Source organism: Tachyglossus aculeatus, chromosome X1 (assembly GCF_015852505.1).
Source record: "Tachyglossus aculeatus isolate mTacAcu1 chromosome X1, mTacAcu1.pri, whole genome shotgun sequence".
Lineage (NCBI taxonomy): Eukaryota > Metazoa > Chordata > Mammalia > Monotremata > Tachyglossidae > Tachyglossus > Tachyglossus aculeatus.
In genome coordinates this window covers 95,761,294-95,778,227 of record NC_052101.1, presented here as the reverse complement: position 1 = coordinate 95,778,227, position 16,934 = coordinate 95,761,294, and the positions used below count along the sequence as shown (strand labels likewise).

The 16,934-nt window shown below is 50.5% G+C and overlaps 1 protein-coding gene across 1 annotated transcript in view; it reads left to right on the top strand.

Annotated features, from left to right (window-relative positions):
- SLC25A20 (solute carrier family 25 member 20) overlaps nucleotides 1-14,443 on the top strand; it is a 54,826-nt gene extending 40,383 nt beyond the window's left edge. The window contains exons 5-9 of the mRNA XM_038740196.1: nucleotides 6,921-7,038; nucleotides 9,162-9,234; nucleotides 10,934-11,043; nucleotides 12,115-12,239; nucleotides 13,635-14,443. Coding sequence (XP_038596124.1) covers nucleotides 6,921-7,038; nucleotides 9,162-9,234; nucleotides 10,934-11,043; nucleotides 12,115-12,239; nucleotides 13,635-13,697 — 489 coding nt within the window. The 3' untranslated portion in view covers nucleotides 13,698-14,443. The remainder of the gene's footprint in view (nucleotides 1-6,920; nucleotides 7,039-9,161; nucleotides 9,235-10,933; nucleotides 11,044-12,114; nucleotides 12,240-13,634) is intronic.
- Nucleotides 14,444-16,934: the final 2,491 nt, after the last annotated feature.

The following is a 16,934-nucleotide window of genomic DNA, read 5'->3' as shown; positions in this document are numbered from 1 at the left end:
GACGGAAAAAGAGGCCGGATAAACGGACCCAGTCACACCCCCGTCCGGTCCCACAAGCCTCTCTCTCAGACACACATGGAAGTACCCGGACAAAAATACTTGGCACGCGGAGGGAGCAGTGACGGGAAGAAGGGAAGAGATGAAATAAACAGAAAACCATTCCCACTGGAGTTACCCAGCACGAAGTTTGCAGTGGCCAGTAGATGCAAGAATTTTAGACAGCCAACGGTCTTTTCTTTCTTTAAGCACTTACTCTGTCGTCAAGCACCGTTCTTAGCACTGGGGTAGACAGAAGTTGGTCGCATTAGACACAGTCCCTGTCCCACATGGAGCTCAGAGTCTAAGGTGGAGGGAGGACAGGTGTTGACTGAGGAGACCGAGGCCCAGAGAAGTTCAGAGACTTCCCCCAGGTCACACAGCAGGCAGCCGAGCCAGGACTAGAACTCAGGTCCTCTGACTCTTAGGCCCTTGCTCTTTCCACGAGGCCACGCTGCTGCTCAAGGTATTGAATGCCCGTTTTGCAGATGAGAGAACTGAGGGCCGGGGAAGTGAAGTGACTTGGCCGCGGTAGCACGGCAGATGAGTGGCGGAGCCGGGAGTTGAACCCAGGCCCGTCGACTCCCGGGCCCGTGCTCTAGCCACTAGGCCGTGCTGCTTCTGCTTCCTCTTACCTTCTTACCGCCTCCATTCCAGGTTGGGGGCCCTGTTGCCAACACAGTTGAAGGTGGGACTTTTGTGGGTCCTCTCACATTCTTTCAGGTGACGATGATGACGATGATGGCATTTGTTAAGCGCTTACTATGTGCAAAACACTGTTCTGAGCGCTGGGGGGGAATACAAGGTGATCAGGTGGTCCCGCGTGGGGCACACCGTCATCATCCCCATTTTCCAGCTGAGGGAACCGAGGCTCCGAGAAGTTAAGCGACTTGCCCAAGGCCACACAGCAGACGTGTGGCGGAGTCGGGAGTCGAACCCGTGACCTCTGACTCCAAAGCCCGGGCTCTTTCCACTGCTTCTCGGGAAAGTGTGGTACAGATGATTACGGTAATCAAACATCACCAGAGATCAAGGCCCAGCCCCATTTTGAGCTCCCTTTTTCTCCCTCTGAAGCGGGCAGCCCTACTCTGCGGGCAGAAATCCATCTTGAATTTGAGAGCCGACAATTCTGATCGTTTTAGTACGCGCCCGTGAAGCGTGTAGGCGCCGATACGGAGAACAGCTAATACTGAAAATTGGCTGGCAAAAAGCATCCTCTTACTATATAACGTTTAGAAATGTTCTGAGAGTAAAGATCAGCCGTAACGATCTCAAAGTACTTAATCATTCTAAAAGAAAATACGGCACAAGAGGGATTTAAAAAATTTGATTCCATGTGTGCGGTTTTTCAGTTGGTAAAAAAAAGAGGACGAGTCTTGGAAGGGGTAAACGCAGTTTGTCCTTCCTCCCTCTTATCCCTCTCCTTTTTCAGCTGTTTCCAGGCCTTCACATCTCTGGTCCGGTCCTAGTGAAACATTCAAAAGGCAGCCAAGCCAAACACACTGGAGGTCTCCGTGTTCTGCAGGGAGATTCTCCGAGGGCCACCCACTTCCATGTGGGAAAGAAAACCCAGCTTTCTACTGGAACAGAGAGAGGGGGGTTCTGCGGATCGTGTAAAAAATTTCCCAAAGCTCCCGAGGCCAGGAATGAGTTTCGGCATGGACAGGAGAGGCCCCCTGTTCATTTCCATGTCCGGGTGTTTCGGTTCTTTTCCTCGGTGCCGGTATTCTCAGGGTTTTTCAGTGCTGATAAGGACTACGTTCTTCCATGATCATCTTTTCCCTGGACTTTAACTTCTTGAGGGGAAGGACAACATCATTCAGTTTCCCTGTAATTCTCCAGGATCTTGTTGTAATCATCATCGTAGTAATTATGGTATCTGTTAAGTGCTTGCTATGTGCCAAGCACTGTTCTAAGCGCTGGGGCAGATACAAGGTGATCAGGTTGTCCCATGTGGGGCTCAGTCCCCATTTTACAGATGAGGCAGGTGAGGCACAGAGAAGCTAGGTGACTTGCCCAAGGTCACACAGCAGGCAGGCGGCGGAGGAGGGATTAGAGCCCATGACCTCAGACTCCCAAGCCACTAGGCCATGCTGCTATCCCCCCCGCCTTACCTCCTTCCCCTCCCCACCGCACCTGTATATATGTTTGTACAGATTTATTACTCTATTTTACTTGTACATATTTACTATTCTGTTTCTTTCATTTTGTTAATATGGTTTGTTTGGTTGTCTGTCTCCCCCTTCTAGACTGTGACCCCGCTGTTGGGTAGGGACCGTCTCTATGTGTTGCCAGCTTGGACTTCCCAAGCGCTTAGGACAGTGCTCTGCACACAGTAAGCGCTCAATAAATACGATCGAATGAGTGAATGAATGCCGGCATCCAGTGGGCGCTTCTGTACAACCCGATGATTCTGTATATATATCCTGTATATATGTTTGTACATATTTATTACTCTTTATTTATTTTACTTGTAAATATCTATTCTATTTATTTCATTTTGTTAATATGTTTGGTTTTGTTCTCTGTCTCCCCCTTCTAGACTGTGAGCCCACTGTTGGGTAGGGACCGTCTCTATATGTTGCCAACTTGGACTTCCCAAGCGCTTAGTCCAGTGCTCTGCACACAGTAAGCGCTCACTAAATATTGATTGATTGATTGATTCTGATGGGTGCCAGTGACTGATCCCGCCGGGCCAGATCAGAAAACCATTCATTCATTCATTCAATCGTATTTATTGAGCGCTTACTGTGTGCAGAGCACTGGACTAAGCGCTTGGGAAGTCCAAGTTGGCAACATATAGAGACGGTTCCTACCCAACAACGGGCTCCCCGTCTAGAAGGGGGAGACAGACAACAAAACAAAACGTGGACGGGTGTCAAGTCTGCTACCACTGCAGAGGAAGTTTTGTTTCTGGAAATGTAGGACAAAATGTTTTATGCCTCTAGCCAGGGCCTTCCAAACTGCCTAATCTCTATCCATTTTCTTTTTTTTTGCAAAAAATCACTATGTCAAACTATTAAAGAAGAGTATTTTAAAGGCTTCCCCTCAAGTACATGTCTCCCTACCTTTACAGTAACTCACTTCTTGTTTCCTGGCAGCACATAACCAGTAAGTGAAAAAGAGCCCACAGTCCTATCGAGAGGAATGGTGTTCCACTGATGAAAGCCTTTCACTGTGAGCCCGCTGTTGGATAGGGACCGTCTCTATGTGTTGCCGACTTGTACTTCCCAAGCGCTTAGTACAGTGCTCTACACACAGTAAGCGCTCAATAAATGCGATTGATTGATTGATTGATTATCCGACAGCGGGCTCCCAGTCTAGAAGGGGGAGACAGACAACAAAGCAGAACATGGAGGCAGGTGTCAAAATCGTCAGAACAAATAGAATTAAAGCTAGATGCACATCATTAACAGAATAAATAGAATAGTAAACATGTACAAGGAAAACAGAGTAATAAATCTGTACAAATATATATACAAGTGCTCTAGGGAGGGGAAGGAGGAGAGGAAAAAGGGGGCTCAGTCTGGGCCTCAGTCTCCTCATCTGTCAAATAGAGATAAAATATCTGTTCTCCCTCCCCCTGAGACTGGGGGCCCCATGAGGGTCAGGGACTTTGGCCTGATTTTCTTGTATCTACCCCAGTGCTTAGGACAGTCCGTGGCACACAGTAAGAGCTTAAAACATACTGCTATTACTATCATTATTATTACTGAATGCTCTGCACACAGTAAGCGCTCAGTAAGTACGATTGATTGATATTACTGTTGTTAAAGCAGAATTGATTGAGGGCCCGTTGGGCGCAGAGCACTGAATTAGGAGTGTACGGGATATACTGGAGAAGTAGTCATTCATTCATTCGTTCGATCGTCTTTATTGAGCGCTTACTAGTCCCTGGCCCGAGGAGTTTGCAGTCTAATGGGCAGAGAGAAGCACATATGAGATGACATGCGGACAACTGGTAAGGCTGCAGGAACATTGATGAAAATAGCAAGCTTCAGCGGGTAAATCACAGAGGTGAATGGGAAGGAGTGGGGATTAATCGAGGAATCTGGAGGAGGTGACCTTTTAGAAGGGTCTTCAAGGAAGGCAGGGACCGAGTTTGGCCAAGTGTGGCCTAGTGGATAGAGCTTGGACCCGGGAGTCGGAAGGACTTGGGTTCTAATCCCGGCCCTGCCATTTGAACTCGGGCAAGTAGCCTCACTTCTCTGTGCCTCAGTTATCTGTAAAATGGGCATTAAGACTGTGAGCCCCATGTGGGATATGAACTGTCCCTCACCTAATTAGCTCATATTTACCCCAACGCTTGGTACAGTGCCTGGCACGTAGTAAGTGCTTAACAAATAGCGCAAAAAAATGCCCCGAAAAGAAGGAGGAGGACACTGCAAATGGGGGATTGACTTGAGCAGTGGGTCAACAGTCAGAGAGCGGAGTGACCAAGGAATGAGGGCTGGGGTTTAGTAAGGCAACTAGCTATGATGCAGCCGGCAGATAGAAAGATTTCAAATCAGTGGTCAGAGGCTCCTTTGATTTTATGTAAGAGGCAACAGGGCGCCGTTGGAGGCTTTTGAGGAGCATGATGTGTTCCAGTCAACACTTGGGAAATTGGGTGAGGAGGGGAGAGGCAGGAAGCAGGGAGACCAGAAAGAAAACCGTCCCCATAATCCAGGCGGGAGGTGTTAAATTCTTGTACGGGGGCGGTGGTTGTAAGGGCGGAGAGGAAGGACAGGAAATGAGATATTATCAGAAGAAAATCTTAGAAACAGATTGGAGATGGGGAGGGTGAAAGAGGTATTGAAGTTGACCTCAAGGTTGCAAACTTGAGACACAGGGAGAGGAGTGGTGTGGGTGACAGTGATGGAAAAAATGAGTGGGAGGGTTCAAAAGGGTGGATAAGGACTTACTTCGTAAACGCCGTATTAAGTTTACACCCAGATGGCTCGCCGAACTTCATCTGAAAAAAATTCAGCAGGCCATCCAGGTGGACCTGTTTCAGAGGCAGTTTTGTGGAGCAGGTGCGGGACTAGGTCTGGAAATACGGATTCGGGAGTCATCTCCACAGCGGCGGTAGCCGCAGCTAAAACCAAAGATCAAGCGAGTCGGGTGAATTCCCCGGGAGAGCGAGTGCTAAGCGGGAAGAGCCGAGTGCCCCGGGAGAGGAGGGGAAGAGGAGCCGGCAAAGGAAGTTGAAGAGGACAAGCCAGAAAGGTAGAAAGTGAGTTCGTCACGGGCGGGGGACGTGTCTACCGACTCGGTTGTATTCGGTAAGGGCACAATAAACACGATTGATTGAATGATGTGCTGATAAAACCAGAGGCAGAGGGAGTTTCCACGAGAGGCTGGTCAACCGTATTGAAAGCGGCAGAGAGGCTTTTTTCCCCCCCTTAGGGATGCCTGAGGGAGAGAAATAAACCAGGGGGAGAGTGAAGGATTGAAGATAGCAGGGGGAGGGTGGGAGCAAGAGATCCCAGGGGATTCAGGTGGTGAGAAGGCATGGACTCCAAAGTCCAGGCATAGGGGTAGCTTTCGGGAGTAGGTAGAAAGATCCCTTGATCTCTAAACTGGAAACTCCTTGTGGACAAGGGACATGCCTACCAACTCTGTCGTATTGTACTTTTCCCAACTTATTTTGTACAGTGTACACTGTACTGTGTTCAGTGCTCCGCACACAGGAAGCACTCAGTAAACACCACTGATTGATTGATGGATCGAGGCAGCCGGGGTGGCGGGAGATGCGGTCGTATTTAGTGAGCGCTTACTGTGTGCAGAGCACTGTACTAAGCGCTTGGGAAGTACAAGTTGGCAACATAGGAGGAGGGAAAGGGGAGTATTAAGAAAGGGAAAGTGGCCCTTGAAGGAACTTGCATTCGGGGGCCTCTCTCTCTCCCCGCCCCACAGCACTTGTGTGTATATGTACATACTTATTATTCTATAATAATATAATATATTATATTATAATAATATAAACACAGAATATAAACACCTGGTACTTAAGAAAACCGAAAAAAGAGCTTCGCTCATCTTTGATCATTCACCTGTTGGGAACCTCAGTGATTAGCCTTTGTGATGGGTGCACCTGCGGGCATAGTCACAGAGGAAATATACTTTTGAAAAGAGGTATATATGTATACCTGTATATATGTTTGTACATATTTATTACTCTATTTTACTTGTACTTATTCTATTAATTTTATTTGGTTTATATGTTTTGTTGTCTGTCTCCCCCTTCTAGACTGTGAGCCCGCTGTTGGGTAGGGACCGTCCCTATATGTTGCCAACTTGGACTTCCCAAGCTCTTAGTCCAGTGCTTTGCACACAGTAAGCGCTCAATAAATACGATTGAATGACTGAATGAATGAATTCTATTTATTTTATTAATGATGTGTGTATAATTCTATTGATGCCGTTGATGCCTGTTTACTTGTTTTGATGTCTGCCTCCCCCCTTCTAGACTGTGAGCCCGGTGTTGGGCAGGGATTATCTCTATTTGTTGCTGAATTGTACTTTCCAAGTGCTTAGTGCAGTGCTCTGCACCCAGTAAGTGCCCAATAAATACGATTGAATGAGTGAATGAATTGATGAAATCATGGGAAAGATGACAGACTTAAAAGGAGGGATTTGGGCTTTCCGGCCTAAGATCCCGCTGCTTCACCTCTTCCTTTTCCCTCCCCTCTCCGTCTTACCAGCCCTCCGTCCGTCTCCCCCAACACACCTTTCTTTCTCTTCTTCCCCGTCCTCTTCCGTCTCCTCCTCCATCTCTTTAAGTTTCCGCTGTGCCAAATACTCTTGTATGCCCCAGGGGCACACTGTGATGATAGTGGGCTGGTTTTTAACCTTCTAGTTTCTGATTAGTAATGAGCTCTTCTGTCCTTTCCACTCCCCAGATCCAAGCCGCTTCAGGCGACGTTAAATACAATGGGCCCTTGGACTGTGCCAAAAAGCTGTATCACGAGGCTGGAATTCGAGGCATTTACAAAGGAACTGTGCTCACGCTTATGCGAGGTAACTTACTGAGGATCATGACCCTTGGAGAGCATGGAGTTGCCATGGCCGGGGGGCGGGGGACTCTTGTTCAGGAAAGCGAGCGTTTGTGGATTTTGAGTCCCACCACAGTTTTGTTTTGTTCTCCGTCTCCCCCTTCTAGACTGGGAGCCCACTGTTGGGTAGGGACCGTCTCTATATGTTGCCAACTTGGACTTCCCAAGCGCTTAGTCCAGTGCTCTGCACACAGGAAGCGCTCAATAAATACGATTGATTGTTGAGGAAAGCGAGCGTTTATGGATTTTGAGTCCCACCACAGTTTTGTTCTCCGTCTCCCCCTTCTAGACTGTGAGCCCACTGTTGGGTAGGGACCGTCTCTGTATGTTGCCAACTTGGACTTCCCAAGCGCTTAGTCCAGTGCTCTGCACACAGGCAGCGCTCAATAAATACGATTGAATGAATGAATGAATGAATGGGATGTAGAATACCCCTGCCCTACAGGGTATTAGATGGAAATGACCAATATTGAAGTTTCACGATTGACTCTCTCCCCGCATCTCCCACCTCCCCCTCAGAGGTGGCCACGTCACAGTTTTCCAGGTGATGGTAGCCAAGAATCTACCATCAACCTAGGAGGGACTTCAGTCATCGAGTTAATGAATGCTGAGAGGTTTGTTAAAGTGTTCTTCTCCATCTTCCAGTAACCGCACAAGACGGCTTTGACGACAGCCCGGGTAGAGGCGGTGTAAGCCCTAGAAGTGGCAGGGAATTAATGTCAAAATGTCATCAGTTGAGGGTGCCTCACCCCCATCGCCGTTTTCACTTGCCTTGTAGTTCAGTGAAATCTAGGCGAGTTGGGTGACCGCTGCCGCTGGACAGAAAGGGCCACCGAGGTGTGGGGAGTAGCTTCAGGTCCCACGAAGGCTCCTCCTCTAGAGGTTTAGATCACATTTGGAGTGACCCCCGGGAGCTCTCGGCTGCCTAGTTGGGGGAGGAGGAAGGGTTTTAAATCATCTTCTGCCCCAGGCAGTTCCAAGAGCCCTCCAGGGAATCCAGGAAGGACAAGGCTGGAAGGAAGGATCCAGTGGAAGGAGTTGGAGGCCCATGTGGTCCAGGGAATGTGTCCAACCTGATTAGCTTGTGTCCACCCTGGCCATTAGAAGAGTGCTTGGAACATAGCAAGCGCTTAGGAGGTGCCAAAATTATTATTATTATTATTACAGTGTTCTGCACACAGTAAGAGCTCAGTAAATATGACTAGCTGACCGACTGTCCTATTCCCCAGGAAGTTCTCCAGACAGAGGGCTACAGGCCAAAGCGGATTCCCAGTCGGCCCTGGATGCCGCCCGAGGGTTTAGAGGTACAGGTCAGGGTACCTAGTGGCCTAATTTTTACTGCTGAAAGAACGATTGGCCACCATCGCCGAAACAGTGTGCAGTTGGGAATTCCTGGTGGCCCCCCAAAGCAGCATATTGGCATTTTCCTGTGGCAGATGTAATAGACTCACTGTGAACTAGGCTTCAGTCAAACAGGATTTGAATTTGCCCAGGCTTCAAAAAAAAAACAGACCTTCGTAGATTCAGAGAGATTGCATGGCAGACTAAGTCATTTTAGGGAGGTTGGGCTTATTCGGGCAAGGCAAGTGGCTGGCCTAGGAAAGAAGTTGTTGGGAATCCTCAACGTCGGACCCTCTCCCTCTGAGTGGAACTATTCAGACCTCGGAAGTGGGAAGAGGCCCCGTGGGGCAGTGCGATCAGACGGAAAGAGCCTGGGCCTGGGATTCAGGAGGCTTGGGTTCCAGTCCCGGCTCCACCACTTGCCTACTGGGTGACCTTGGGCAAGTCATTTAACTTCTCCGTGCCTCCGTTTCCTCGTCTGTAAAATGGGGATTAAATAAATACCTGTTCTCCTTCCTCCTTAGACTGTGAGTCCTGTGTGTGCCCAACCTGCTCACGTAATACCTACCCCAGCACTTACAGTACTTGGCACGCAGTAAGCGTTTAGCAAATACCAGAATTACTATTTCTCCTGAAACTTTTTTTTTACTACTGAGTCATTCCCATTCACCTCCAGATGTGATTCAGGAAAGGCACCCAGATTTATAGTCCTATTCTCAGATATCTTTTTTTTTTTTTGACTCATAGACGTTCCTGCTAGCGGAATGTACTTTATGACATACGAATGGCTGAAAAACATCCTCACCCCAGAAGGAAAAAGGTGAGTGGAATCAAATGAGACAGGGAAAGACATTTCTGGGGAGCTTTTCTTCGCCTAGCATGGGAAAGACCTGCAGTGAAACGTGTGAGATTTTCCAGGCCTGGCTCGATTCCTTCCTTTGAGTGATGGGAAATGTATTCTAAAGGGAGAGCAGTAAAAGAGTTCATGGCTTCTGGCGTGCTTTCTTTTTTTTTTTTTTGGCTAATCCAGTTGACACATCCCACTGTGAAGCTGGAATAACTTGCTTGCTGAAAGTGGTTCCTCCTGTGTCATGATTGAAAGAAGGAATTGCCTCCAGCCGGTGATGCCTGTTCTCTATATGTGTAGGACATTGCTGCGAGGAGGTGGTAAACCTGCATTCCTAGAATGGCTCAGGTCCAGGTCTCCCTCAGTTTCCAGGGATTCATTTTGGGTGGATGGATGGATGGATGGATGGATGGATGGATGGATGGGACAGATGCTCCAGACTGATACAGGGGGCCTCCCCCCACCGCATTGATTTACAGGCAGACCTTGACCTCAGGACATTCCGAGTGAAAACAAATGGCACTTAAAACATTTCTAAATTTGACATCCCGCTTCAGCCTTACGACACGGTCGATTGGACCGTACACCACTGGCTCTCTTTATGGCGCTGGCTAGGGTGGTGTGGGCTGCACGGGAGCTGTGAGGCAGTGGGGGAACCGTGGAAAAAGCCAGAATGGGGATGAAAGTTTGAAGAGACCTCGAGGTGGGGTTACGTGAGCGCCCGGCAGACCCGCCGGGGAGGGCCCGACGGCCTCCGTTTTACTTCTGAGGAAATGAAAGTCGGCTACCTGGCCACAGAGGCTCTCTGACTCGAGGGAAATTCGTTAATGCAGTTACACAAGTCATCGGTAATGAATTGAGTACTCGGTTCCGGGTAATTTGGGTAAGGATAGAGTATATGACTTTGGTTCGGGAACCACTCCCTCTAGAAGAAAATTTGAAGATGCCGTCTGTGTAAGAAAGCAACCAGCCATTTCGACTTAAGATACATTTTCAGGAACCCGCTGTGCCGTGGGTCCGCGGACCGGGTGGATGGGTATTTGGTAGAGGAGAGGAGGTACCCCTCTCCCCTCTCCGCCTCGTTTGCTCCCCCAGCTTCCGTCGGCACACCCCCGTTACCTGCCTTCTTGCCGTTCGGCAGGTGTTTCCCTTGCTCCATGCTCTCATCAGCGACCGGGAACTTCCCCGGGGATGGATGGCTTTTTCCTCTCATGCCTGTTTTTGGGCAGGTGTATTCATTCATTCGTATTTATTGAGTGCTTACCACGTGCAGAGCACTGTACTACACACTTAATAGGCATGTATGTCCAGTTTTGACATTTTGGATCGAAGGGGGTCACGAGCCTAGTCCCATCACTTCCTCCTCCCTCTCTGGGAAGCGCAGTTTGCGTTACACTAACTTGCTTTGTGTAGTGTTTTCCTAAAACCACAGCCCAGCGTACAGTATGGGGGACCGCTATAGGCGCTAGCTGCAGGGGAAAGTGAGGGAGGAGTTTTAGCCTTTCGCTTCAATACGTTCATGGAACCCCTGCACCCCAGGATAGCTGAAGATTCTCCTCTTCTTGGCTGATAACCGACCCATACCAAGGCTCAGCCGGCTTCGCTGTCGGCACCCGGAAGGAGCCCAAGGGTCACCTTTCGCCCTAACCCTGTTTTTAACGGTTTTCTGCAGCGTCAGTGAACTCAGTGCTCTGCGGATACTCTTGGCTGGGGGCACGGCAGGGATCTTCAACTGGGCAGTGGCCATCCCGCCTGATGTGCTAAAATCCCGCTTCCAGACTGGTGAGTAACTGGCGACTTGGAGAGGGGGCCGCAGGAGATTGCGCCCTGATACTGGCTCACAGCTTCTGGCGGGGAAACCGGTAAAGGGACGTGCGTATCAGCGCATCAAACGGATGGCTGAAACGGGTCATTAGACGGGTCCCACCCCTTGGGTGTTCTCTTCGGCCGAACGGTGCTTCGCGCCCAGTCCGTTATGGGCCCACGGTGATGGGAGAATCAAAGGGAAGTATTTGGCAGACCTTTTTGACAGAGCTGCTTGCTTTAAGGAACGTAACAAGTCTGCAGGTGCTGTTTAGCTATTCGCTTTTTTCTTCTTTAAAAAAAAACCAAACGCTCCTTATGGTGACGTCTGAGCTTCTGAAATTCAACACAGTAGTGGCCTTATTGGCCTCTCCCGAGTTCTCCAAGGGACGAAAATGCCATCGTGGATCACTGTGCACACATCCTTCTTGGGGATTGTCCTGTCCCCGGGGTCATCAGCACCTTTGCCATAGGGATTGCCATTTCTGGGGCGCCGGGGTCCGGGTGGGGTCCGGTTTCCCAGCCTGGACACTGTTTAGCATCCAAGAGCAGGAATGTGTCCAGGCTGAGGGGACAGTCCCAAGCTGGGGAATTGGGAGACTGGAATCCCGTCTCTGCGGAGGAGGCCGATGAGGCCCAAGTGTAGGTGACCGACAGGCCCTTCTGTCTTGTGTGCCGGGGAAAATGGTTGCGGCCTGTAGGGCCAGGGGCCGTTCTTGTCCGGGCGTGCATTTGTTTTATCTGTGTCTGGTCGCTATTTGTTCTTGTTTTCTGCGCAAGATTAAATCCCACGGCTCATAATCCTCTGATGAACCGGGTTTGGGTGGTGGGGGGGGCGATCTCTAGGGCCATCGTTCCTAGTTCCTTCCCACATTTAGGGTGGGTCGGTGCATCCCGAAACAGGAATGCTCAGACTCCCGGAGCGCCACTGAACAACGCTGCTACTTCTAGAGCAACCAAAGGGCCGACGTCCCCGGCCATCTTCTCTGGAGTCCTGTACAGTTCGAGTTGTGGTTCCGGCATGGTAGTTGTTGTGTTCTACTTCGACAGCCCCCGCTGGGAAATACCCTAACGGGTTCCGAGATGTTCTGAGGGAACTTGTCCGAGAGGAGGGAGTTGCGTCACTGTATAAAGGCTTCACCGCCGTCATGATTCGGGCCTTCCCAGCTAACGCGGTAAGTAAGATGGAATTCGCTACTGATAGCTTAAGCTTGGTGGTCTGTGTGATTTTTCTTCTCTGCGACCTTGGGCAAGTCACTTAGCTTCTCCGTGCCTCGGTTCCCTCATCTGTAAAATGGGGATTAAGAGCGTGAGCCCATGAGGGACGGGGACTGTGTCGAACCTGATTCATTTGTATCTACCCCAGTGCTTGGGACAGTGCTTGACACCTAGTAAGTGCTTAACAAGTACCATAATTATTATCATTATTGTGGTTATTATCTCCTCAAACTTAAAGCGGTCCCTTTTGGGGCTGAGGGAGGTTCCCCTCCTAGAAAAATGCAGCTGTTTTTTGTTTATACTCCTTTACGCTGCCCCACCCCCTGTCTTGCTCTGACTTAGCCATTGGCTACGGAGGCTTCCTTGATCAATCAATCGTATTTATTGAGCGCTTACTGTGTGCAGAGCACTGTACTAAGCGCTTGGGAAGTACAAGTTGGCAACATATAGAGACAGTCCCTACTTGATAATTACCTTTTGAAGGCACGGAGACAAACTAGGTCTCGAGGGCTGGGCCGAACGGAGGTCTCGGCGAAGGCACCCCGGGGCCCCGGAAAAGCCCATCGCACGTCTAAAACGGTCCCAAGGTTTGTCGTGACCCCGGAGAGATTCCTGGGCAGTCCCGTGTCCTCAGACTAGTCTCCCCAAGCTCACAATGTGGAGTCTCGGGGGTCCGCGTGTCCCGGAGAGCAACCTGCCCCGTGGGCGTGTGCCCGCCTGCCAGCCCGGAGGATACGTCAGCCTGAAACTTTTCATCGAGTGGGCCGGCTGAGAACGCAAGACCCCGTGGAATCCCGATGGGTGTTTTTTGGCGAAGGCTCTCAGCAGTAAAGGAGACGTTTCTCGTTCTGAATGTCGATAGGAGTAGATCGCCGGATCCTATCTCGTTCCAGACGTTTGGGGTGGATTGGAGGGAAGGCTACGCGCCCGGTCCCTCTGATGCTGCTCGCTGGCCCTCCTGAGTGCAGCCTGTGAGCCACAGATGGCCGCGGTGGGATGGGACTGACTGGTGGAGAAAGGCAGCTGTTGCCAGGCGGCCCTTATTAGACCAGGGAGCGGGGGTCTTCAGTCTGCACCCCTTTGAAAACAAGTAATTAAATTAATTCGGTCTGAAAAGAGACAATGCCGCTGCTGTAGCACAATCAGCCCTCTTTGTGCGGGAGCTGAATTCCCTCCTCCAGCGCTGCCTCTTCAGCGCAGGTGACTCAACGCGGTGCATTGTCTCCCACCCCCGGGGGAGACAAACGATGAGCACGATTGGGACATTTGAGCATCTGTGCCCTTCAGGTAAGTCTCGCCTTCAGTGCCGATATTCCTTTCACGTGCATTTCCTCCATCTACTGCTTTTCCAGGCCTGTTTCCTTGGTTTTGAAGTTGCCATGAAGTTCCTCAACTGGATTGCCCCCAATATGTAAGAATCGGGAAGATCGACACCCCCCCCCCCCCACCCCCGGCCTACTGGGGGAGGAGGAGGAGGAAGAGCAGCAGCAGCGGGGCCGCCGGGCAAGGAATGACAAAATCTGAAGCTACTTGAATGGGTTTTGAATGATTTTTGCCTCAATGGTGTTCTTTTGTTGCCACAAACTGTGGCATTTTGCAACTTGAAGTTAGCTTTGATTTAGAGCGATTTCTCGAGTGATCGGAGACGTAAGTAAGTAACTAGATCCTAAACCAAATGTCTTGCTGCTAGCCGTCCGTTAGGACTACCACCTCGACAATCTTCCTTGATAAGAGGGGAACTGTTAGTGTCTCACAGACTTCACCGCAGAAAAATTAAACTAACCTAGAGCCGGAATCACCTTTAATGACTAGCCAGTAAGCGTGTAACTCTCAGGGCACAGTTTCAACTTCTGGTTGTACATGTTGATATGGCACTTTATGTCGGAGAGAGCCAGTGTCTCTACAGCCGTGTGGCCTTTAGGTGTAGATTTGAAGAGTCGACCTTTTAATTTTGCAGGTAAATAATAGGGAAGTGAGGTAAAATAGCCAAATTCTGGTCATGGTAGAGGACGTGGTCCAGGAACACCGTCTGGATGACTCTGAACAGACAGACAGTGGTAATCGTGAAACGAGCGAGGTGGGCAGAGCTTTCCTTCCGTCTCTTCCGTACTAGGATGGTGCTATTTTTAATCAGGAAACAATAAATCCTGTTGCTTCTAAACTACGGTGTGGTTTGTCGCCTTGACCCTGATCCATTTCATCTGGCCAGCGGGAGTCACGGGCAAACAGAGCCGCTGCCACGGGACTCTGGACAGCCGTCTCTCTGCCCCGTCTCGTCTGACTAGAGCAGAGAGAGAAAAAGCGTTAGGAGAAGCTCGCCCGTCGAACTCAGCGTCTCCTGCTATTGCTTCCATTTTCTGGTGAGAGAGAGATAGAGAGAGGAGAAGGTGGTTGGGCAGGCCAAGAGGAAAGGATCATCATCAATCGTATTTATTGAGCGCTTACTGTGTGCAGAGCACTGTACTAAGCGCTTGGGAAGTACAAATTGGCAACATATAGAGACAGTCCCTACCCAACAGTGGGCTCATAGTCTAAAAGGACTGAAAGGATGGCGGCGACACCCTGCCCCAGAGGCCGCTTTCTCCCGCTCCTTCCTCTTGGCCCCTTATCGGGTTGATCGTAGAGTTCCTCACTTGTCGGTCAGAAATGGGTTTCCCTGTTGGGTCGGGTGGTTACCCTCAGTTATAATGGAAAACCCGAACTGCGCTTCCCTTACAGGGCCTTTCAGGGCAAGGTGGTTTAAACCCTGGGATCGCGCGCCGCGTTTATTCAGCCGAGACGCGTTCTTCCCACCTTGCTCATTCAGTGGAATGAGCCCAGCTCTGGGAATCGGGAGACCCGTGGGGGTCCGGGGCGGTGCGCATCCTGGGGCGAGATCACCGGTGGCGAAGGTCTCGGCGAGGCGGGGGCAGGCCCAGCAGCAATCCCGAAAGACAGCGGCTAACGTGAGCGGCGAAATCCTCAGCGGCCATCAGGGCCACCGCCTGCTGGGTCACGACGCCGGGGCCCGGCCTCGGCGCTACCCTGCGGTCGCTTGGGTCGTAAAAGAGTTCACAAAAACCCCTCTGCAGACGCTTTACAGCGTGTGGCGCTCCGGCCGGCTGACTCACCGCGGCCCCGGCCCCAGCGGGGACGTGACTGACAAGGGCAAGAGAGAGCGCGAGTGGCGGCGGTGGGGGAAAGGCAACCGGCGTCACGGTGATCGAGTCTTTCACACAGGTCCCTGTCCTAAGGCCTCAGGACGGAGGCTCATCCGTCGTTCTCCCTGAGAGGCTCCGTCACCCTCTCTAACGTGGGACGCCGGGAGCAAACATCCCTCCAAGGGCAGCCGACGTCAGAAGAAAGGACCGTGCTTTGCTCGGGGCTCTTTTGCGGTGCAGTCAATCCGGACCCGGCGGTTCGGAAAATATCACTCGGCAGGGAGGCATCTCCCATTTATCGCTCAGTTGCAAACCATCCTCAGTGGAGGATGACGATCGCCGCTCTGGCTCATTACTGTCCGGATTCTCCAATGTGTGTTGAAAAAGTTAGGGATGTTGCCAGCTTGTACTTCCCAAGCGCTTAGTACAGTGCTCTGCACACAGTAAGCGCTCAATAAATACGATTGATTGATTGATTGGTCCACCACTCACCCCTCTGATGAGTGTCAAAGACGGTAGCCACTCTGCGGTGTCCTAGGATCCGACTGCCCCAGTTATTCATTCAATCGTATTTATGGAGCGCTTACTGTGTGCAGAGCACTGTACTAAGCGCTTGGGAGAGCACACTACAACAAATATAACAAAGAACAGACACATTCCCTGCCCACAATGAGCTTAGAGCTAGAGGGGGAGACCGATAATATAAACGAATTACAGAAATATAGATAAGTGCGTGGCTCAGTGGAAAGAGCCCGGGCTTTGGAGTCAGAGGTCAAGGCTCCACCACATGACTGCTGTGTGACCTTGGGCAAGCCACTTAACTTCTCTGAGCCTCAGTTCCCTCATCTGGAAAATGGGGATTAAGATTGTGAGCCCCCCGTGGGGCAACTTGATCACCTTGTATTCCCCCCCAGTGCTTAGAACAGTGCACCTAGTAAGCGCTTAACAAATGCCATCATCATCATTATTATTATTATTAAGTGCCGAGGGGCTGGGGGGAGCGGGAGATGAATAAAGGGAGACAGAATGCTGCACCACTTATCATCATCATCATCAATTGTATTGATTGAGCGCTTACTGTGTGCAGAGCACTGTACTAAGCGCTTGGGAAGTCCAAGTTGGCAACATATACAGTCCCTACCCAACAGTGGGCTTACAGTCTAAAAGTCTGAACCAGTAATGGCAGCGCGTGTGCTCTTATTGCCCTGCGCAGTAAAGCCCAACAATTTTGGAGCCACATATTCCGTCTCCCGCTGAACCGCCTATCCCCATCCCTATCTTCCCACCCTGTGTTGCTCAGGGAAGTTTCAGGGATGTCCCGGAAATCCTGGCAGGCTAGCGGTGGCATCCCCGGGCAGCAGCTGTCAATCAGGGAGACTCACAAAGGCACCCGTTTCCTGGAAAAAAAATACTCTTCTACCTGACCAGCTATTTTTCAGGACTACTGTCCTAAATAGAGTGCTAGTGATAATAATAATGGTATTTGTTAAGCGCTTACTGTGTGCCGAGCAT